At 43.3% G+C, this 23,998-nt stretch overlaps 1 protein-coding gene across 3 annotated transcripts; it reads right to left on the bottom strand.

Annotated features, from left to right (window-relative positions):
* Positions 1 to 898: 898 nt before the first annotated feature.
* LOC310762733 (putative lysosomal acid lipase/cholesteryl ester hydrolase) lies at positions 899 to 23,998 on the bottom strand. 3 transcript variants are annotated; one of them, XM_083614201.1, is made up of 10 exons: positions 23,458 to 23,998; positions 13,896 to 14,004; positions 12,840 to 12,957; positions 10,108 to 10,306; positions 8,696 to 8,805; positions 7,481 to 7,617; positions 6,164 to 6,310; positions 4,654 to 4,725; positions 4,463 to 4,534; positions 899 to 3,694 (listed from the first exon to the last, which is right to left on the bottom strand). In XM_083614201.1, the coding sequence occupies exons 2-10, from the start codon at positions 13,995 to 13,997 to the stop codon at positions 3,461 to 3,463; spliced, it is 1,191 nt and encodes a 396-aa protein (XP_083470327.1). In that variant the 5' UTR covers positions 13,998 to 14,004; positions 23,458 to 23,998; the 3' UTR covers positions 899 to 3,460. The 3 variants fall into 3 exon arrangements, with proteins under 3 accessions (XP_083470327.1, XP_083470328.1, XP_083470326.1); XM_083614202.1 differs by lacking the exon at positions 23,458 to 23,998 and adding an exon at positions 16,000 to 16,024; XM_083614200.1 differs by lacking the exon at positions 23,458 to 23,998 and having other exon boundaries at positions 13,896 to 14,039.

Raw genomic sequence — 23,998 nt, 5'->3', positions numbered from 1 at the left:
TTTTGATACATGTTACAAAAGCAGTGTCTCCCAGCTAAAAATGTTACGGACCAGTTACAAAGTATCACTGGTAAGTTCACAATGCACCATCTTGTGGCAGAAAACAGCATCAACTTGCTTTAAATTGTAGCTTGCTCCAGAAATGCTTCCAAATTAAAGCAGAAAGGACAGCATTAAGAATTTCCATCTAGGATTTTCTGAACTTCAGACTTTGGGTATTCAATCACAATGAAAGCTACTTCTGGGGTACTTCCTCCCTTTTTTCAAATTCACCTGTCTGCCACCCTATGTCTGCTGGTACCACTCCTTCTATTGGATCACTGCTGGGGTGGCTAGGGGAAGGCCTTTGAGTATAACAGGTTTGTGGCCTCAGATAGGAACACCTGTTAACGCCATATAGCATTATTTTAAGTGTTGTGTGTACACTTGTGTGTCTATTGTGGCAGAGCAGTGCCTCTACAATGTGAAGCAGCAATACCACTGAACGGTCACTGATAAACTAGACTTATGAGGTAAATATTATGCATTGGTTTGTGGGGATGGGAGAGAGTAGGGGTCTATTGTTTCAGACAGACAACAGGAAGCAGACTCTGGAGGCACAGTACTACCTATAAGGGTATTCTGTTATCCAAAATCCTTGTTCTGAATTTTCAGGCATTTCTGCCATGATTGAGCATTCTTACGGACTTTCCAGTCAACTATTTTAAATTAAGCTCATAGAAATTCCACCAGGGATCTCTGCTTTCTGTAACACAAGTAATTTCCTTCCACTATCCAATCTTGTTTGGATAAGACAGGGGTCCTTCATATGTACAATTTTTGTGATTAAAAGCCTTCATTAGAAAGATCTTTTCAGAGTATAATACTTGCATCTGTGGGAACAACACATGGAGACCACTTTTAGTTTCAGTTATATTTTTATTCAATGCTGTCATTTCCTCCCAAAAAAGCTTAGACAAACATGAGACACAGTGCATGGGTTTCCCAGAGTGATTTCTTCAACAAAGTTTAATATTTGCAACTATGCTTCCTTGTTTTTGTTATTAAAATATTAATTTGCACCCAAAGCAGAAAATGGCATATAATAGTAAGATTAAAAAGCGGGCATAACTACAAGTATCAGTTTTCATATTTAGGGGAAGTGGTTAGAATGTCTTAATATTGCACATAAAATGTAGAACTGATATTTGCTGATTTTACAAAACAACCCAAAGTAAAAAGTATTTTTATTTTTTTAAAAAAAACTTTATTAAAGCATTATGAATAATGTTAACTTGTCAGATCCCCATTTCCATCTGTTAATTACAGTTCAGTGCAAAAGTTAGAAAAATTAAGAGAATCAGAGCATAAAGAATCAGAGCATAGACACAATATAATTGAGCATCTTTGGTAGTCAGTCTATGCACTGCCGTTCATTTCATCTCTGCAGAAAAAAAACACGTCTCCAAGTTGCAAACTGAACTTTGCTTTATAAAATCCAAACCATTCCTTTTAATCATTCTTTATGGATCTGTGAAGTTGCAAAAAGAGTCATTTTCCATATAAGCTAGTTCTGAATTTAGTTAATAAAAATATTTCATGCCATCTCAATTCTGAATTCATCTCACAGTTTGAACATATATTTTCACAACACTTCTTTGATATAGAAAAAAGCTCCATAGGGTCTGAAATATCAAGGAGGTAGGTAGTATTGGACGTTTCACTGAGGCTTGGCCTGTGAAACATCAGCCATAGGAAGCTACCTTGCTCTGAGGATGCATTCAGACATGGGGTTTATTGCATTAGTTTTACTGGTTATAATGCTAAGTGCTTCTGTCCCGATCACTAACATTCCTTTTATACTGCAGCACCTGTTGCATTTTAGAACTTGGGCTTTTTGATCAATATGCTGCCATGTTGTGCTAATTTAAATGGTGGTTAAAGAACTATATGCTGGGATAGCGCCCCAAATTTTGTCAATGCAAAACTCCAGCAATTTTCCAAATTAAGACAATTGCAAATTATTATTATTATTATTTCCTGGAGAGAATTAGCATTGGGCATGAGTGCTAAACATCCACTAGATTTCCAGAGGTGGCTGTTGCATTGCGTGAAAGATCACATAAAACACAAAAATGCACAGGTAGGCAAATGCTAGGAAGACATAACTAAATGACATCTGGATGCAGCCTTAGTCTGAACATTTAGCCCATGTAACTCCATATTACCTACAGCAGTTGGTAGCAGCTCTCCAGGGTTTCAGAAAGGGGTCTTTCCAAGGTATACCCAGAAATGACAGGTTAAACATGGGGTGTAAAGGATGTGCTCCACCACTCAGCAATGTTCCACTGGGGACAGCATTATAATACATGCTCAGAGCTTGTATTCCAATAAAAAAGGACTTGTTGGAGAAAGTTTCTTTTTCTTTCAAAACCCTAATAAAATGCATTTAGGCTCAACCTGGCAGCCTTTAAATAAGTGCTACGTACCTTGCTGCTTTCAAAACACAGGGTCGCTGCCTTGGAACAGCACCCACATATTTTAAACATGAACACTGGAAGGCTAATACTTTCGTATAGTTCCACAGCTACAGAAGCAAGCCCTAGATGCAGCTCCTCTTTGAAAGAGTCACATGCATTGTTCTCCCAATGCGACACAGTGTCACACATTTTAAGGCATGCATTTTAATTCCTGAACACATGCCAGTTTATCTTCAAAGAAGTACCAGCTTTAGAACACAGTTTGTGCTTTGATCACAAGGGCACAGCTATAAAGCATTTGTCCCTGAGTAGTTCCAGAGCAGTCCAGGGAACGCACTTCAGAATAAGGTGGACTATAAGGTCCAACACTCAAAAAAAGAGCCCTAGAGGAATCCCATGCTGTGAACACTTAACCACTGCAGTGTGTTGTTTTCTTCTTGTAATGTGCAGAGTCAGCCAATATCGGCAAATGATGGAAGCTTCCCACTGGCATTATCAGACACACTTGGAAATAGGCCTACAACATGCACCCATGCTCTCTGATCGAAAGTACAGCTCATCTTCCTAACTCTGCTATGCGAAGTGGGATGAGCAAAGATCTCATTTTATAAAGCTTCCTGATGTTAGCAAGGCTTTAGCCAGAACATTTCTCCACCCTGCTCTCCATAACAAGTTTGGGGAGATCAGATTTACTTTCAGATACTTATCACTAGAGAAGATTAGCAACAAGGCTTTTCCTTTCCTCAAGACTACCACAACGAGAAGAACACTTAAGTTGTGTCTCAACATCTTCATTCAAGATGCATGAGAACACTTATGAGCAGTGCAAAAATGTAAATTTCCTGAGGTATTACTAAACTGCATGTAGACAGGTTAATAAGAGAATACGTATTTAAAGAAGGAAGGATTTCTTTCCATGATTAAACAAAAAAAAAGCAGCGTGATCATGCTAGTTTCTTGAAGAAATGCTTCAGAATCACAGCTCCTAGGATGATGTGGCCTTATTGATATTTCTGCATCAGTTGAATTATATCTTTGTACATGCGCTGTGGGGCATCGAGGCCCCAGATGAAATCCAGATGTTCCCATTCAGGGATATTCTTGTGGTAAACTAAGTTCGGGACCTGAGTCATCAATAGGGCAATGTCCTTTGGGTCAGCAAGCCAGTCATGACCTCCAGTCCAGAGAGCTGTTGGAACAGTCATTTCCTTTACTTTGTAGAAAGGTGGTGTTGACTAAAAGGGATGGGGAAGGAAAACAGTTAGTTAGTTAGTTAGTTAGCTTGTTTGTTTGTTTGTTTTAAAAAACGGCAAGTTTGTAGTTCAGAATACAACAAAGATTTATGGATAAAAAAACAGCATATGTATACACAGTCTACATTAGGAATAGGGAATGTGTGGCCTTCTAGATATTGCTGGACCACATCTCCTATCACAGGGTGTCCAACTTCCAAGAGACTGTGATCTACTCCCACTGTAAATAAACTGGCAGTGATCTACCCATTGGAGAGGACGAGCAAAGTTGTGGAGCTTTTTTGGGAAGGGGTAAGTCAAAGTTGTTGAGACTTTTTTAGGGAGAGGGATCAGAGTTGTTGAGCTTTTTTGGGGGGCTATCGGTGGAGATCGTAGGATCGACTAGGATCGACCAGGGACAGCCCATGATCGACCGGTAGATAGACCTGTTGGAAAGCCCTGTCCTATCAATATCACTGGTCATACAGTCGTACCTTGGAAGTTGAATGGAATCCATTCTGGAAGTCCGTTCGACTTCCAAAACATTGGAAAACCAAACTGTGGCTTCTGCAGACAATCAGAAGCCACAGAAGCCCCGTCGGACGTTCAGGTTCCAAAAGAACATTCACAAACCGGAACAATCACTTCCGGATTTGTGGCAATCGGGAGCCAAAATGTCCAGAGTGTTCGGGATCCAAGGTACGACTGTACTGGCTAGGGCTGATGGGAATTAGGAGTCCATTGCATTACAAATGAGTGAGAAATTCTTACCTGGTTGTAGTGAGCCATGTTTGCTTTCTTGCTACCCCAGTCAAAGGCTTTGAGCTGCCCAGACTTCACAGCCTAAAAAAAAGGCATGCTGCATTTGTAATGTTTGCATATACCTTCACATATTATTTATTTATTTATTGTTTTTATATGCAGGAAGCTTCTTTAAACAGAATTAAGGGTATAGGTTCTACCTGAGCCCAGTGCAGCATGTTCTGAACAGATGTCCCAGCTGGACAGTGTGTTGAATATACATCTACTCGAGTCTGTAACAAACAGCAACATTATTGAGTGAAACCATCACAAAATGGCACAGCCACTTAATTTCTTTTGTTCCATTTGGTTTATTTGAACAAAAGTACTGCATCAGAGATCATGCAGTTCTGTGTTTACTTGCAGCAAAATAGTAACTACCTACAGCTCTTTACAGAGATCAACTTGGCACTCTAAACAAGCTGCAAATCTCAATATTATGTTACCAGTGACATTACCTTAGGGCAAGGTATTTGAGTTTTTACCTGATTGTCCCACTACATTAGTTTTAACTAACGTCCCACAACATGACTGCATTTTACATATTACGTAGCAAAATTATTTCAGTGAAATCCTATGAGTGTGTTGCGAGAATTAAGTTTTACTGTGTTCAGCAAGGCTTTGCTTCCCAGGTATGTTAAAGCCCTGATAATTCATATAATGATCCAGCACAACTTCCCTAGGGCCAATGCAGATATGACAATAAACAACTGTGGGTGTGTCATGGGATTGCATACTCTCACCTCTCTAGCACATGAACTAATCCTACCCTTGTTTCACGTTGTATCCAATAGCTACCAATCATGGTTAAGGGGCATTCTAGGATTCTAATTGGGAAAAGCTAAAATAGAATTCAGGAGCACTCTTGACCATGTTCATACTGAGTCAAGGTGGCAAGGAAAGAGTGCCTAATGCCACAGCCTGCTTGCGGTCTACAATACATTTTTAAATAGTTCCCTGTGCACCAGCCCTGATTGGTATTCAGGGTGTGGCATAACAACTACAAACATTCATTTCACATCATGGTTCACATTGTAATTCTAAAGCTGTAGTGTGCCACAGATCAATGCATATTTTTACGTGCATTTGTACAAGCTGGAACATAACAATTGTGTTATGTTCCAGCTTGTACAAATGCATAAAAAATATTCAATACAACTGTATGATTACATGAGTACTTTACTTTATTCACATTGTTTATCATTGTAACCCTAGGAAAAGAAGAAATCTGGTAGAAAAGAAAGGAAATAATAATAACTACATCTAGAAGATCACCTAATAATCCACACCAACATTTTTTTCCCCCTTTCCATTTTTACAAAGTGGGCAGTCACAACTTAGTTCTATGCCAGGGTCACTGTTTTTTATTTTTTTTATTTGTATACCGCCCTTCGTCTGCAGATCTCAAAGCAGTTCACAACATAAAATTACAATATACAATCCCATAACAGGAAGAGAAACATATGGAACTATGAGTTATACCCAAGCAATCATGTGTTTTCCAATATGCCAAAGCAACATGTGCAGACACTTGTAAGATTCAAGCAAATTTTGCCCAAGGTAAAGTAAGATATGGATGGCATAAGCGGTAATAATTTTAGAAAAGTTCACACACATCCAAATTATTTAGATCATTGTCTGTACCTTTCATTAGGTAGTCAGAAAACTTACCATATTTAAGTTTTTCTCATTAAACCCACATAGTAGGAAGAAAACATTGCCACAAAGATAATCAAATACAAAATGGTCGCATAAGTGAGTAGCAAGCCAGTTCATAACTTTGTTCTGTGGGAGAAACTGCTTAGTCCCAAACATTGCCTGCCAAAACAAAAACATTAGTATACAGGTCACTAGGTTAAGTCAATCGTCTGTTTCCTGCGGATACTGCAAATCGTATCAAGCAGCAACAAAGCATGACAAAAAGTATTATGAGAATCTTCTACTCAGTCACTTAGGATAGAGAACCCATTCAAATCCCACACACATAGGCAAAAGGATCCTGCACTATATTCTCAACACAGACATTGTCTTTTTTTTATAATAATTTTTTATTCATTTTCCAAACATTTTTATACAATCAACTCATATTAACTCTCACATTCATCAATTTTTGACTTCCCTCAGTTTCTCTGCAAATCTTTCGTTACTCAACACAGACACTGTCATTACAGCCCACTGAAGGAAACAGTACCTACAGCAACACCCTGATGCCAAGTGGCAGCAGCAACTAGTTTGAGCAGCTTAGGTGCTGAAGAGCATTACAAGCAGTCTCGGGTCAACTGATGTGTTTACTTTTGAAACGAGCCACTCATTTAGGCTTTTGTTAAACGGTATGTTCCTTCTTTTCTTCAAGTATGTACAGAGCCAACAAAAAAGCACACTCCCAAATACTTAGTTACATCCAGCAACAATCGCGGACTGTGGTTCAAGCAAGTATTTGGTCCAAAATACTTTGGATGTGGGTGGCGCTGTGGTCGAAACCACTGAGCCTAGGGCTTGCCGATCAGAAGGTCGGTGGTTCGAATCCCTGCGACGGGGTGAGCTCCCGTTGCTCGGTCCCTGCTCCTGCCAACCTAGCAGTTCGAAAGCACGTCAAAGTGCAAGTAGATAAATAGGTACTGCTCCAGCGGGAAGGTAAATGGCGTTTCCGTGCGCTGCTCTGGTTCACCAGAAGTGGCTTAGTCATGCTGGCCACATGACCCAGAAGCTGTACACAGTGGCGTAGCGTGGGGGGTGCAGGGGGGTCGGCCGCACCGGGCGCAACATCTGGGGGTTAGGGGGTGCAAATCCACGGGTTAGGGGGCGCAAATCCACGGGTTAGGGGGCACAAATTACTTGCCTTGCCCCGGGTGCTGACAACCCACGCTACGCCACTGGCTGTACGCCAGCTCCCTTGGCCAGTAAAGCGAGATGAGCACCGCAACCCCAGAGTTATCTGTGACTGGACCTAATGGTCAGGGGTCCCTTTACCTTTACCTTTTTACATACCTTGAACATTAGTTCAGGAAACACTCCAATCTTGGCTAGCGGGCTGGTTGAAAACTTTACGGTGGCTACTGGCGCCAGTCCAAAGAACATCTTTACCTTCTTTGCTAGCTGTGGCATGGTTGAAAATGCAATGAACGCTGGGTAGTGGGATGGAAAAGGAGAGAAGAGAAATGAATATAGCTAGCTGGGCATTCTCAAACAAAACCCAAGATCAAAATTTTAACTCAGATCTCTCATAACACAAAAGCAATGAAGTATTTTATGGCCTGTGTGGAACCATTTACAATCAGAACCTTCAAGTCAAAAGGAAGTTGTTTGCATTAAGAAATCTGAACCCTTCTTTTATTTATAAATAAACTTAAAGTGGCTTAGGAAATTACTATCGCAGCAAACAATTCTAATACAACCAGCATTGGCAAAATTTAAAAGTGGGGGGAAAGATACATGAAATCAGAGTGAAAACCTGGCATAATAGAAAAGCCTTTGCAGCACACATGAAGGTTAAAGCAGAGGGACTCAAGCACACCCCTCTATGGATCTATGGATGGAGTTTTTTAACCTGGGCATTGAAACAGAAAATACCCTTTCTTGCTTTTGACCAACTTAAAACGTTTACGGTTGCATATATATCCTCAACAGTGTAGTAACTGTAAATTCACTTGATCAATAAACTTAAGAATCAACAAAACATGAAGTGACAGTCAGTGGTGAGGTTAAGATATGACTGTGTTGGTTATTCAACTGCAGGTTCTATTCAACATAGCACTGAGGCAAATATTCCATTACAGCAAGGACTTTTCCTTGTGCAACAGAATGTTCTCTCCTTGTGTGCCCCCTGAAACTGTCATTGGGTTCACCCAACTCTCCAGATCAAATTTAAAGCAGATGGTACAGGGGAAGGAGTAAATCTCCTTTTACTACTACTATTGCCCTGTGACTTTTCTGACTGAGAATGAGTGTTCAGCCCACACACTCCCTTCTTGCCTTCTCTCATGGGCCTTAATGCAATACTTCCTGGGTTTGCTGGACTGCAGCTTCCTGTTACAATTGAGAAACGGTTGTTTTTATTTCCACTGTGTGTCCAGTGACACCATGTGTAGTCGTGGTACTATGAACAAGCTTCTTCCTAAAAGTAATTTGGAATAGCAGCTGTACAAAGAAATAGCTGTAGCTATTAGAATTGTCAATGTGCATTTAAGAAACCTGAAAACCTACCCATTGTGGTGCCCTGGGAATGGCCAACATAAAATATTTGCTCCTGTCCGGTTTTGTTCAGGATAAAATCTATTGAAGCGGGAATGTCATATCTAGCCATTTCATCAAAACTGCAAAGGAAAGGAAAAAACCAGCCTATGTTTAACAGACTTGCATATGCAGTGGGACCCACATTTTGTTAGTCTCAAACGCAATGTTCTCAGCACAATGCAGTCGAAAAAACAGACTTGGATTTGGCAGATCAAAGTTCACCACAGACCCATCAAGTCCCCAATTCTCTGAAGGTTTGTGAAGCAGAGTCTTTTTTTTTAATGAAGCCATTACTCGTCCTCCTTAGATATCTCCACCAGTGCTGTTCAGAAATGGTCAATGCCACATTATGAGCAATTCATGAAAAAAGGCCACTACCTAGTTCACAGCAACCACGTGGCTACCAAAATGTGACAGTTTTGACAGGGAAGCTGTCTCTAGATGTCAGATAGCAGCACCTGGAAAACCAAACAAGGCAAACCAAACTTCCACCAAAGTTCTTATAAATCATCAGGGCGGTTTACAAATGCAACATCGACAGACTGGAAGAGGAAGACAAATGCTGCTCGAAAAGGGAGATGAAAAAGCCATGTTTCTCCCAGTGTGATAAATACTGGAAACAATGGAAGAAACAACTATTTAAAATGTCAATTTGGAAGGAACAGAATTTATGCAGTGGGCAGCTTGTTCTAAATTATACACCTCTGGTGTCAAGGGCCAGAGGAAAGAGATGACTCTTCAGCACATAACAAAAGATACATTAAGTGCACCTCTATGAGGAGGGAACTCCAAAACTTAGGGGCTGCCACACAGAATGCCCTCTCCCAGGTGGTCACTTTCTGAAGCTCTGAGGGTGACAGAACTACCAAGAGGTTCCGTTCTCCCATAGAGGGTTTGTAGGCATGGGCACCAGGATAAATTTTCAGCGGGGTTCAAAAACTGAAATGGGAGCAGGCTAGTTTCTCATTTTTAAAAAAAGAATAATTGCACCTGTACAATTTGCAACATATTACAGATTTTACAAATGCTAGAAAGAGTTAACTCTTTTTTAAAAAATTAAGAAAAGGTAGGAATCAGGAAGTTGTAGTTCATCAGCCCTTGCTGCAGATGCTAGTGTCTATAGATATTTTGGTCCTAAGTCGTTTAGAACTTTAAACACTAATGTGAGCACCCCGAATTGGGCCCCAAAATGAATTGCCAACCGGTTTCATCCTTTGATGCTGGGGTTATCCCAATTGTGCATTTCAACCAAACACAATTCCCCATATGTGCAAAATGTGCAAGTTTGATTGTTTATTTAACTACCAATATGAAGAGCATGAGTCTAAAGGGCAAAACCAGGAACCAGCGACATGCAAGTAAGTTTAGATATTTCACCCTACCTGAACATCCAGAATTCTTCTTGGTCTGCTGTATAGTGTATGTGTTTTCTGGACCAAGTGTTACCTCTGCTGTTTCCCAGCCAAACATCATACCCAGCATCAGCCAGCATAAAGCCCAGGCTGTTGTAGTCCAGATTTGTCACCCAGTTACTGCCATCAGCAAGCAAGCCGTGCTGCAGAAACACTGAAGGCTTGGGACCTGAAAGTGAAATGTTTTAAGCAAAGTTACTGCTTCAGTGTCTGCTTCCAACAAGACTGAGATCCATCGAAATTTTTAATGCCAGCCATGTGATCATTCCATGCCTGCTATAAACATGGGGCAAAGACAATGCACAGCCAGCAATTCCACAAGTGGAGTCTTTTAGTCTGGAATGAATAGGGGGGACAGTCAAACAAGTTTTGCTCACCGAAATTAATGAGCATGACTAAGTCAACAACAGGTCTACTCTGAGTAAAACTTGGTGGCATACCACCCAATCACTTCTGAATGCAATGTGGAAAGCAGAGCAAACACATTTTTTTAATATCCAACCTTTGGTCAATTCAATACAGCTCTTATTTTATATGGAGGTATGAGAAATCAAAACACCAGACTTAAGTGTCCTTTGGGAAAACGTCCTTTTCATCCATCACTTTGATACCTTGTACTAAAATTCTCTATACTTGCACCTTTATTACAAACAGATCCACAGCCCCACTTAACAGTTTTAACACTGCAAGAACCATCACTGAACGTATCAAAGACAGCGTATTTGACACAAACAGCCACAAGATTAACTGAAACCGAGGGAAACGAGCTACTTTTCCCTAGATACTTGCTGCCTCTTGATTAGAACAGACCAACTGTGTATGTCAAAGTTTTCGTGGTTGTTGAACATCGCTAGGGTATCCATTAAGCTAAACAAATTATTTGTTCAGCTCCCCCCCCCCATCAAACTTTATAATGGAAGAGGGGTGGAAAATGAGACATTGAAGCTTGGTACTGGAAGCAGGAGGCTCAGACAATCTGCCCTTTCTTCACGATGCCACCTGTGCCTCGACTACCAAAAATCACTTGTTAGACTATCCTTTACTCGGGCTTCACAAATGCAACAGCCCCAGATTGTCCTAGCCCCATACCTTGGAGCGAAGTCCTTTTACTCAAGGAAAAAGCTGCAGACAAGAGAGGCAAAGGCGTTGGGACACTGAGCTGGATGTGCTACCATCTCCACCCTTTTTGAAAGAAGAGGTAGTACTGAATCTCTGTGAATGGCTGAAGCGAGTGCATCTGTGACAACTGCAAAAATACTCTTTTGCAACAAAAGAAATCTGCCCCCCCGCCACCCCAAAAAAGATCACATGCACTTCCCTGTCACTTGTGTCAAGGTAATGCGCAGCTCACAGCTACGTCAGGACTGAAAACAGCTGATGTCAACATGGACTATGAACTAGTTATTCTAGCTTCCTTTTCTGCCTGCCACCACACTTCCCCACTTCTTTTAATAGCTCAGGAAAGGATTAAAATATCCTTGACTTCATATTAGTATGGCCTATTTTATTGAAATCGTAAAAGAAAAAAAGAACAAGAACATGTTGGGCAATTGTGTGCACTTCCTCCCACATTGCTGAGCAGCTGGTGAGACCACAAAATACAAAAGCGGAAAAGGACACCTTGGCTGGCAACCATCACTTTTATAGGAAAAAGGAGACCACCATGTTATTTTGCTACATTGGATAGCAAGAGACACCCAAGAAAGCAAAATGGATAATAATAAAAAGAATAGCAGGCTGCCCAGTCATTATCAACATAAAGTGTCCATCCTACATCTCCAACAATGGAGAAGAGAGCCAACAAACTTTCACTGCTTGGGAAGAGACCTGCCAGCACCCTATGGGCAAATCAAGGAATGAGAACTGGGGGTGGGAGGCGGGCAATGTGCCTGGCCTATGTCCCCACTCACTTAGCAAGGCTTCCTGTGCTCCTTTGAACCAAAACCCTCTCATACCCAACTTCTGAGGGTGGGTGGGTGGAGTAGCTTTAGCTCAGTCCTGCTCAGTCGAGTACAATGTTTCCACATCTAATGCCTTTGGGAAAAGAAGCAGGGAATGTTCACTTCCCCACATGAAGAGAGAAAGTGCTGTGCTCTCCCATGCCCTTGCGGCATATGTAATAAAGCCATACAAGCAAAACTGGTCCCAGTGGAGGCAGAATGGTGCCATGTTTTGGATGAACTCCAAGTGTGGTAATATTCATCTGAATGTCTTGCAAATTCTCTGTGGCTCAGATTATGCTACTGCCTTTGTGGGAGGGGAGAACCTTGAAGATGAAAAAGACTGAATATACACTGTTATTTTTGTAGAAAAAAACAACAGTAAAAAGCTAAATAATAATACCTACCAGACTTCCCTTCTAGCCTCATGCCCCAATTCTTAGATGGTAAAAGGGTTGCGGGGGAGGGGGACAGATTTATTTTGTATGAGTGAGCTCAATATCAAGGTGTATATGTATATATAACTACTTTTTAACTGTTAGTTTCGCTGAACAAAGAATCTGTTATTGATAGATCTATAAGAACCCTACATTATCAAACAAATTATCTATTTTTGCACTGGTGAAACCTGATGTAAGCCAAATTTCTCCAAAGCAAGAAGCCTTCATTTCTTTCTCTGTATCTATAGCTATATCTCTGCATATTATGGGACATTTGCATTTACGTGTACACACAATATATTACCTCAAAACACACACTCACCCTTGTTCCACTGATTTATTTTCCCATGAGGGATTCTGTTAATACTCAGGATATACCCATCATCTGTCACCACTTCATATTCCTCACTGGGATATCCTCTGAAGGAAATAATTTCGCTCTGGGAGGGAAAGGAAAGAATGGGCAGCATTCAGTTGGGAATGTTAGCAAATGGCTGTAAAAAGGCCTAGACAATTGTCTTCCACAGAAGACAGTCAGTACCTGGAGTGTGCAAAAAGGTGCAAAGTTAGAAAAGGGAGGAGGACTGTCCTACACGATCAGTTTATTTGTCAGTTCCAAAGAAGTCTAATAAGTTATTGCTGTGGCCAAATCAGCAGTCTGTTTAGTGACCACCTTTAATGCAAAACCGAACAGTATCCCTGAGGCAATTCAGCTTTCTAGAGCTATCCGATTAGGTACTTGAGCAACAGCCTCATTGAGCCAGCCTCCAGTTTTCCCAAGAATAATTATCAAGGGAAAGTTTGACACCTAACAAATAGTTTAGCACAAGGTTTTTCAGTGTCGTGCCCTCATATGCACACTCAGAGACCTTCTCTTAAATTTGCAGGATTCCACTCTCTCTCCGCACCAGAGAGAGAGAGAGAGAGAGAGAGAATGGGGGAGGGAGAGGATTGAAAGAAGCTTGCTGCTGTAGCAAATAGAAGGCATGTTTCAACAATAAGTCCAGCCATCCCTGTGTTAGTGGGTCACGACAGCATTGAGCAAGACTTGCCGGACAGAAACATTTTGGAATGTGGGCGTCTAGTTCTGCTATCCACCAAGCCTGTCGCTGCCACTTTATATCTTTTATGGGATTGTTGGTTTTTGTTTGTTTGTTTGTTTTGCTTTAATGGCTGTAAGTCACCCTGAGCAATGTAATTGTATCAGAAGGGAAGGTTATGTTCCTAAAAAATAATAATGGTAAGTGAATATTTTCATGCTTCATGTAATCCCAACTTTCAGTGAAAATGCAACTTCAGGAATATCAAGTGTAGCACCAATTGCCACTGATGCCTTTAACTATAATAGATACAACACAGAAGGATAAAAAGGGCTTACAATATTCATAGTAGCTTCAGGGTCGACATTTCGTCTTCTCACAAAGTTTTCTGAAGTTTCAAGTCCTTGGATCAAACTCGCCACAACTATGAGGAGCCACATCCTTGATCTGCATGAAAACAAATTCATCTTTCAGTACACATATGTAAGACTACTTTTCCACAAACCTAAATGAATACTTTTGCAGTGAAATCCACAAAGAGAACAGTCAAGGATGTGCGCACACGTTTCACAGAAAGAAACGGTACATAAAGCAACTTTTGAAGAGTAAGACCAACAGTTTTTAAGAATGAACAGTGCTTTCCTAGAGGGAAAACACCTCTGTAATAGAGATAATTGGTTTTGGCCTTGCTCAAGATCCAGCATAATTCCATGCACATATACCCAGAAGGCAGTTCCATGCAATTTACTTCCAAGAAGCGGGTCCAGGTTTGCAGCCTTGGCTTAACAAAACTTTACATGTGGTGTGCTGTCTCAGTGTAATGGTTAAGGGTACAAGTCATGAATTAACAAATATCTTGTCCAAATCTCATCTTATCGGGTGGTTTCACACGGATTGTTATTCTTTTAAGATAATACTGGTCAACTGTATTTGGCTTTTGAAAAAGGACACTTTGAATATTCCTGTTTGGTTGGCATGCCAAATGGACCATTTGAATTGCGACAGCTATTGAAAAGGCTGAATCAACTTGACATGTGCAACCAGAAAAAGGAGCAGTCACCATTCAATCTTTTGGTGTGGCGGATCTGCTTTTGAAATTTTCCAGTGACCTGTGGAGGCCACCAGTTCTCCACATGATAGTAATCTTGTGTCAGCTTAACACACTTTGTCTTAAATCAAAAGACCATCCCTTGCTCCCTTTCATATCAGCCAGGCCCACACGTAATGCTGTGCCAGAAACCCTGACCTAATAAACAAGTGTGTGTGCACCCACATGCAGGACCATCTCTCTGTTGTTTTGCTGTGCCCTCTAAACAAGCAACAAAGCATGCCAAGAGCCAGCATTTAATAAGAGATTTCCGTTATGTGCAAGCCTGGAAACTATAGATAATGACTTCAAAACAAGCCAGAATATGAAGCCATTATCACCTATAGCCAAACCTCTTCTGGCATATATCAGAATACAGTGGTACCTCGGGTTACATATGCTTCAGGTTACATACGCTTCAGGGTACAGACTCCATTAACCCAGAAATATTGCTTCAGGTTAAGAACTTTGCTTCAGGATGAGAACAGAAATCGGGCTCCGGCGGCGTGGCAGCAGCAGGAGGCCCCATTAGCTAAAGCAGTGCTTCAGGTTAAGAACAGTTTCAGGTTAAGTACGGACCTCCAGAACGAATTAAGTACTTAACCCGAGATACCACTGTATGTATATGTATATGGCATTTCTACAAGGGCATTATATAAACTCATTATTTTAAAAGTTATTTCCTTGATAATTTGAATCATCAACAAGAGAGGGATGAATTTCAAAAGTTGCAAATACTGAATTTAAAAATAATAATAATCTTGTTGCAGTTATCATTCTCTGTCCAAGGGGAGAGTCTTATCTTTCAGATAAAAGACAGGGAGACATGTGCCACCCCAATATGACATGCAAAACATTATTGAGTTTGGCCTTTGATCTGTGACTGTGGCTGTCCTTGTTCTGCAGTTTCCCAACATACTTTTTAACAGCACATGACTGAGAGAAGATAAAGTTCATTGCAATCACGCTTTCCTGAAACTGCTCTATGATCAGCTAAACAAAGCCTGTTTTAGCTAAAAGGCCAAGGGGAAAGAACATAAAAGTCAAGGCACCCAGAGAGTCAATGGTATATTAACATTAATCACATTAAACGGCAAACTTTTCTTTCCTTTTTTTCTAACCCTGCCTTCAGCAGCAGCACAGAGAGTGTAAAGCATATGAGAACTTCCCCCTTCACTTTACATCCATGCCAAGAAATCTTCACCTTCTGATCAAAGATGCACACACAAGGCCAGTAGATGAGGCAACCTTCTTTATCACAGTTTTTTTAAAAAAAGTTTAAGCTTTTGAGCTGAATTGTCTCTTGTGAAAGGCTTTCAGCTTTCAAGGCATTGAAGAAGCAAATGAGGAGTTACCTGCAGACGTTCCAAACCCAAGGGCCACCCAACACAGAGGTTTCAGTAATCCAGCCTCAAGCTTACAAATGTTGCCGATGCATGGATTACACTGGTCAAGCTATCCCCATCCTACAGCCAGTCCAGGGAGTTACACTGGCTGTCAGCCTCCTATTCTTCAGTCTCAGTCTTATAGAACTCAGCACAGAGGAGTACGGGGGTGGTGGTGGTAAGAGTTGTCTCTGCCTGTCATTGGCCACCTGCTGTTCACCTCCCGGCCTTCCACCCTACTGGTTCCAAGGGACATTAGCCACCACTGATAATTGATTCATTTTATTTCTTGCATAAAATGTATACACCGCTTGATTGTGTAAAAAAACAACAAAAATCCTCAAAGCCGTTTACAAAAAGATCAACCAACACTGGTTTAAATGTATCACAGAAATAGGAAAACTTCCCCTATTGCTGTCTCTTCCCTTCCCATTTTCTTTTCCCATCAGTGGGTGGATCTTTATTTAACCCAATGGCACAAAGGACATGGCAATATTCCAGGTCTGTAGAAGTACAAAAAAAAATTGGGGGGGGGAGATCCTACAGAGAAAAATGGAACAATTTGTTGAGTGCGCAGGGGGGGGAGGGAGGCTGGAATGGCTATCTAGAACACTGGACAGGAGCACTCCTTGCAACAACATGTTGTTGCTCATCCTTCTTTCAGAGAACAGAAACATGGAAGCAGCAGGTATTAAGAAACACACAACTGTTCTAAAAGAAGAAGTTAAAGAAGAACTGTTACTTGCTAGTGGTGCTAACATTGCCATGAAAGATTTATTTCTCCTTTCACAGACAGCATCTAACAAGCAGAAGTCTCCTGAGAAGTAGGAAAATACGTATTTTCCCACAACCCTAACTACCTTAGCAATGCTCACAGAGGAAACCACTTTGAAAGAGAAATCCCAAAAGAACCTGGAGAGGTTTAAAAACCAGTAACAAAAACATGACAAATCGACACAGGAAACAATCACAAGGTTGGGGAGTACACTTGCCTGTACATGCTAAAGTTATCAGCTAACCAGAGAATAACCAGTCTGGCCTGCCCTGGTGCCTTTTAACTGTGAAAGTTTAACAACTGCTGTGATCTGTAGAAACCAGCAGGCGAAGTATTTCTGGGCATGAAGGTGAGCATCAGCACTGGCTAATGTCTGCAGATGAAGCTGCTCTTATACACGAAGGACCTGGTTAACCAGTTGTCAATTCCAGCATAGCACTTTCTCTCTCTCTCTAATTGCCCTGGAATAACCGTCATATTCACAGTCACTAAAGTGGGTTAGGATCTCCACTACATTCTGCACAGCTGCAGGGATTACACTGGGAAGTCAGAGGAGCAGTGTTTGAAACTCCCATTGCTCTAGGCGAATTTTGCAACAGGGAATTTCATTAATGTGAGCAGTTTGTGAGCTCTGGGCGCAGTACTGCCACTGCTGGAAGGAAAAAAGGACCTTTTTCTGCCTCCCCACTTCCATTCACTCTCTTTAGCCGGGAGAAGGGGCCTTCTTAAGAATATTAAGGTGGTGTGCAGGGGAAGAACTAGACCATGTGAAAAATGAACGTAAGATTTTAGCTGCAGTTCATTCATTTTCAGGTTTGTATTCTTGTTGTAAAAAAGTGTGCCTAGACACTCCATTGTGGCATCCATAACCTAAGTTTAAGGTGCCATTTAGCTCCTAGCTTTCCTATTTCAGTTTCTAACACTGCAGAGAAGAGAGGTACTATGTGTTGCTCTACCCAATTTTCTACAGCACCCAGAGTTGGGACCATGAAGTATTCTCTGATTACAAAATTAGAGCTTATTTCCTTTCTCTCAAGTTGTATATCCCATATATAACAGAAACCTGTCAAGCTACCTTTTACGAAACCAGATCATTGGTCAATCCAGCTTATTACTGCACACACCAGGGGTAGCCAATCTGGTGACCTCCAGATGTTGTTGGACAACAACTCCCATCATCATCATCATCATCAACCTTTTATTCGACCGTCAGTCAGAAAAAAGTACATTTGTCAATACACAGTTAAAACATCCAGGAAGATTTTAGAACTTAGCCAACACTAAAATGGGCTAAACAGATAGCCCCATATCAATACAGTCAATTATAGTCTTGCGACGCTTAAAAGCTAAAAAAAGAAATTTGGCCACCAAGGAAGGTATAGCTCTAGTGACATTATTCAGCAAGTGTAAAACCTGGTTTTCTCCGGGTAGGAAGCTAAATTGACATAGGTGTGGGTCTATAAAATTTTGTCTAAGCTCTGCATAAGAAGGGCAAGTCAAGAGAATGTGTTCGGTGGACTCAACCACACCCATGGCACAATGACAGGTTCTCTGGGCGTATGGTACTCCCCTGTACCTTCCCCACAATATCGCAGAGTCAAGGACATTTAATCTAGCCGCTGTAAGAAGTCTGCGGTATTCAACATAGTGGATTTCTGCAAGGTAGGGGGCTGGTATGGTCCGATAAATCTGGTCCCCTAGGAACATCCCTGGTTTTACCAGGGCTATGTCCTCTTGCCTGGCAATGTCACTCAGTCTCCGGGAGATCACAGCTCTAGCTTGATTGTACGTCATAGACTCAAAGTAAAGGTGAGACAATCCGCAGGATTGAACCTCGTTAATGACCTCCCTTTCCCACAATGATTGGAAATCGTCCCTCAATATCAAGGGGGCAATACCCACTGGTTTAAAACAAAGCTTGAGCCATAGCCAGAGCTTCGTCTTCAAGGCCACATACCGTAGAGCTTGCCAGCCAACCTCCAATCTCATAACCGCACCCGCTACCGAGGGGGGAATCCTAAGGATGGCTCCAAGGAATCGCGTTTGGATAGAATCCAGTTTCAAAAAATCCCTACGGGAGCCTAAAGAGATGCCCACCAAAAGAAGGGGGAGGACTTTCATTTTTCAAAGCTATCTTCACTGATTGAGCCTGATTCTTAGCATATAGAGATCTAATCTGGATGGCTGCTTTAGATGCATTAGTTGTTATATAGTCTCTATGGGCCAGAAAAGACCTATTTGACCGTATTACTTGTCCCAGATATTTAAAGCAGTTAACCTGCTCTAGGGGGATCCCGTTCATCGACCAGGCGTCCATTAAAATCTCCCGCCAACAGAAAAGTGGCTTCGGGGTATTTATCAAAAAGCGTTTCCAATGTCACTTGGATTTCCTGCCATCTCAGATCAACCAAATTTCTCTTATAAATTGGACATAAGTAGATATTGATCACTACTATCGTTTCCTCTGCTGTTTGCAACTTTATAATCAGCATGAGTGACGACTGGATGTCGATTTTTTCGGCCTGAAGATTTATGGCTAAGGAAACAAAAGTAGCCAAGCCTCCTTGCGGTCTACCATGTGATAACGAGTTCTGCGTGGCATTCAGGTAGAAGCCCTTGTATCCTGTTAGATAGAAGTCCTCACAGGTCCATGACTCTTGGAATAGAAGGATGTGGCTGCCATTTATATAGGCAACAAATGATGGATCTGTCAGTTTGGATTTAATACCAGCCACATTCCATGATAGTAATGTAAGAGGCCGGTTTGTGTTTCCCTCAAGTCTTGATTTCTCTTGCGTGGTTAATCCTGGAGAATCCAAATGGGGGTGTACGCTGCGTGAAGAGGCAGTAGGGTGAAAAAAGGCAGTGATTTTTGATTGTTTGCATTTCAGGTTCAAGTTGTCACATGTCACAGGAACAGCCAGTGGCTGGGGCGAATTTATAGATCGCTGTAAGAGAGAATCTTGATACGAGGGGGTGTTACTAGCCGACAAGTCCATAGACTCGTCGTTTGCCGTATGCTCTGTAGTTGCAGGAGTCATGCCTTGAGGATCGAGGCTTGTTGATGGGAAAGCACTATGTAAGACAGAAGAAAGACATCCTTTTTGGTTAGCTTCCAGTAGCTTGTTTAGCCTTGCCACTGCCTCAGTGTTTGTCCAAAGGGCTACTGGATCTCCCAGTGTCTCTTGCATCGTCATGGTATCAGCACAAGGAATGCAGCCATTTTGAGGATTGGAGATCGTTATCGCTGCAGGGGGGTCCACATGGGCTTGTGTCTGCCAATCTTTAGGAGCATCTATAATGGCCAAGGCTGGACCCGTCAAAGCTCTACCCCTTAAGGCAGTCCCTTCTTGCCGGTGGGATGGTCGGCTAGTAAATCGTAGGGAGGGGTTCATAGGAAGGGTCCGTTGCTGCGAATTCCGGTCATAATCCTCAATCCTCCTTGTAGGCCGGCTAACCAAATTTGCCGAGTTTGGGATTTTCCCAATAATGCCCCTACAGTTGTTAAAGAAGCATCTTTGTGGGAAGATTCCATACCAGTTGAGGCGATTTTGAAGTTTGCTCAAAAGTGCAGGAAGCCTGGGAGAGTCGAACTTGAGCAACAAGCGCTTAAATTTTGGAGTCTCTGGCAGCCATTCTAATGATAAGAGATCACCCTGGGCCAAGTAGGACCTGGTCAACATTCGCAATGAGATCACAGCAGCTTTACAATTTCTCCAGGCATAGTAGGGGAAGCAGGAGTGAGCGATGTTCAAGCATATATTGTTAGGGGTGAGTTGGAGGTTTACCAGCTGCTGCCCCCTACTTAGGCTCTGTGCCTCATGATTATCAGGTCCCTGATGATTTAATGGCGGATTCAATATCGAGGCAGGGGTTTTGGTGAAGGCATTTAGTTTTCCCTCGAACATATTGATGGAAGCTGATAGCACCTTTATTTCGTCAGCCAAGTGCAGGCAATATTTCTGCAAAGTCCTCATCTCCACTGATTGTACTATATCACATAAAGATTTACAGTGAGGGTCGGGGTGGGGAGAGAGGCCATCTGGGCTGGAGGTTATATCCAACAGCGATTTGTCTCCTGGCAAGGGAGTATTTGAAGTCGTTGCGGGGTCATATGGACAGTCTACCTGCTTGGAGGTGTTTAAAAGGTTGTTTGGAGTCATTGCAGGATCATGTAGGCAATCTAACTGCTTGGAGGTAACAGGCGAAGGAGGCACAAGATTGCAGAAAAACTCCTCCAATGATGAGATAGAAGGCTCTAAGGTCTTAGGTGGTGAATCCAGCCCAGTAGGCTTCGAAACCTTAGACATAGGTTCTGAGGCATTAAAGGAAAGGTCTTCCACAGAAGAGGTACGACCACGTTTTAGGTTCGTCATGCTAAACCCCTTGAGCGGCTCGGTTATCTAAGAGTCCTCCAAAGGCCAAGCAAGAGCTGGTGGAAGGCCAGGGAAGTGCGGCCGATGGCTGCCCAAGTTACAGCTAATCAGGTTGTTAGTGAAGCTCATTAGGGAGATTTATGGCGCTGACTTTGCAAGCTTCCACAGGGTGAGTTCCTGGCGTTATCATCAAAACATTATCGTGCCAACTTCCAGAGAAAAATAGGAGCGGAGTAACTTACAGCATGAACTGGAAAGGGGAGCTCCGGCAAGCGCGTCTTACTTTGTCGCCATCTTGGCCCCTCCCCCTGTGGTGTCTTAACCATTGGTCCTGACCATTGGTCATGTTGGCTGGGGCAAATGGGAATTGTAGTCCTACATTATCTGGAGGACACTACATTGGCTAACCCTAGTCTATACTGACTAGTGGCTCTCCAGCATTTCAGGCAGGGCTTTCCCCACACTGGTCCTACCTGCGGATGTCCAGGACTGAGTATAGGATTTTTGCATGCAAAGCTTGTGCTCTACCACTGAGCTATGGTCTTCAGTTGATGGATCAGGGCTGTTAGGAGTGCTGCAATGTTAGCACCATTTTCTTATGTGTTTGTTTAGACCTTTAAAAAAAGGAATTACCAGCAGCACAACAACAGTTTTCAGAGTTGTTCAGCAGAGGCAATTTCATCAGGCACAGGTGTCTCTTATCACTGCAAACCAGAGAAAACCCCCACTTCTGCACAACTCTCAAAACTTGAAAAAGATCTGTCGCATCTGATGAAGTGGCTTCTAGTCCACAGAACCGGGGTGGCCAACATGGTGCCCTCCAGAAGTTGTTGGAACTACAACTCCCATCATGCTGGGCCACTGGTCATGCTGGCTGGGTCTGATGGGAGTAGTACTCCTTATGACGTCTGGAGAGCATCGTATCTGCTACCCTTGCCACAGAAGCTTCTGCCACAAAAATCTGTGGAAGCTTTCTGAACTGCCACAAGACTCTTAATTTCTACTGCTGTCCCTTTTTAGCTGGCCATCTAGACAGAAAGAAGGGAAAACTGGGCATAAATTTTAACGGATTTCAGGTTGCAGATTAGAATGAACAAGTGCCCTGTGCTGCATATCAGTACCCCTATTTCACACCCAAAATATGCAGCTAGAAGATTGGGGGAAAGCTAATCTTTTTAAAGCACCATCTCACCACTTAAAACTGCAAGAGCTAAAGGGTCCTAACCTAAAGTGCAACCCATTCTTTGTTCCAAGGAACTCGAGTAACAGACTGAAAGGTTTCATAGCAGGGAGAAGCCAAATGGGAGCAGCAAAATTAAGTTCCTACCACCCCAAGTAAAACAACCACTATGTTACATCCATCTCCATGCCAGTAATTCATTTGTGATTCATTTCAGCCCGTTATGCAGCATATAAGGAACAAAAAGACACACACTTGAGGGCAAGGCAGGGGGGAGAAGAGGAAGACCTGTAGTGTTAAAGAAGCTAGTTCACTCCACCAGCATGGGAGAATTGTAGAGTTGGAAGGGACCCTGAGGATCATCTAGTCCAACCCCCTGCAATGCAGAAGCACCAATGGGGGGCGGGGGTGCTGTGAAGCCTGCCATTGCCACTTTCCCTCTTTCTAGGTGTTGCCTTATTTGCTGTTGCCAATGCCCTTCTGGCCCATATCGCCATTCCCCACCCCGTACCCTCCAGCATTTCTCCGATGAAAAGAGAGACGTCCCCTCCAACATTTTCATCAGGATGTCCTCCTATTGCATCCCCTCCGACCTTTCTCCGATTAAAACAGGGGCTTCCTAAGGAAAAGCCGGACATTCTGGGGTCCAATCAGAAACGCGGACGGCTTCTGTCAACCCGGGACTGTTCCTGGGCAAGAGGGACACTTGGAGGGCCTGCCAACCCCCCCGTCCCGAAAGCTTTAGCTGGCAACTATCCCCCCAACCCGAGCAAGGGTCCAGCAACAGGCGTCCCTTCGTGCAGGACACGGGCGCCCTTCAGAACCGCACAGGAGGCTCCTCTCGCCTCCACGACGAGCCGGGGCGTCCCTGCGCGTGTCGCCAGGCTCCAGGCCACTTTCCGTTCCCATCCAGGTCTTGGCGCACCACCTTTGCTTATAGCCCCAGGGAAGGGATTCCTCAGTTCCTGCGGACTTCAATGGCCGCGGAGCACCAAACACAAGAGGCGCCCTGTCGACTCCCCCACCCGGCCTCCCTTCAGGCGATGCCCCAGCATCTCTCCTCGCCCCTCGCGCGCTTGGGAAGCGAAGCCACTCACCGGAAAGCCGAGGGACGAGGGAGTTGCAATCCAGGCTTCTTCCCCTCAGCTGCAAAAGGGGGCGCGCGGCACAGCCAACCCCAAGCCTCGCTTGTCCCTCTCAGGCCACGCGCGCCGTCCAATCAGAGCGCGCGAAGAGGGAGAGAATGCCCACCCGCGTCTCTTCCTCCTCCCACCCAGCCGAGGCCTGGGCGCCGGTGGTCGGGGGCTGGCAGAGGCAGCGGGCGAGGCTGAGGGAGCGCGGGCTGGAGTCGGTAATGGCGCCGCCGAGCGTCAAGGGCAACCCGCCTCTACGCCTTTATGGGCTTCCTCTTCCTCTGGCGTCCGCGCGGAGGAGCTGGTGCTCCTCCCGTGGTGGTGACTCATGCGGGCATGAGCACATTTACGAGGAGGCGCGTCCCTTTGAACTCTCCGGGAGCTCCCCGGGAGACCATCCAGGCTAATATTGCCAGCTCTGGCCGGCAGCGGCTCATCCGGGCATCAGAGAAGGGAAGCTTCCCAGCCAGCCCTGCCTAGAGATGCCAAGGACCGAAGCTGAGAC

This window comes from Podarcis filfolensis (genome assembly GCF_964270895.1).
Source record: "Podarcis filfolensis genome assembly, chromosome: 5".
Classification (NCBI taxonomy): Eukaryota; Metazoa; Chordata; class Lepidosauria; order Squamata; family Lacertidae; genus Podarcis; species Podarcis filfolensis.
This window is presented reverse-complemented; position numbering and strand designations above follow the sequence as displayed.

Excerpts from the sequence above, each read along its gene's own strand:
- LOC310762733 (XM_083614200.1), bottom strand. The coding sequence starts at position 14,024 with ATGAATTTGTTTTCATGCAGATCAAGGATGTGGCTCCTCATAGTTGTG. Across the intron at positions 6,311-7,480 it reads TTCCTGAACTAATGTTCAAG|GCAATGTTTGGGACTAAGCA; the intron begins GTATGTAAAAAG and ends TTGTTTTGGCAG. Across the intron at positions 3,695-4,462 it reads ACATGGCTCACTACAACCAG|TCAACACCACCTTTCTACAA; the intron begins GTAAGAATTTCT and ends CATCCCTTTTAG.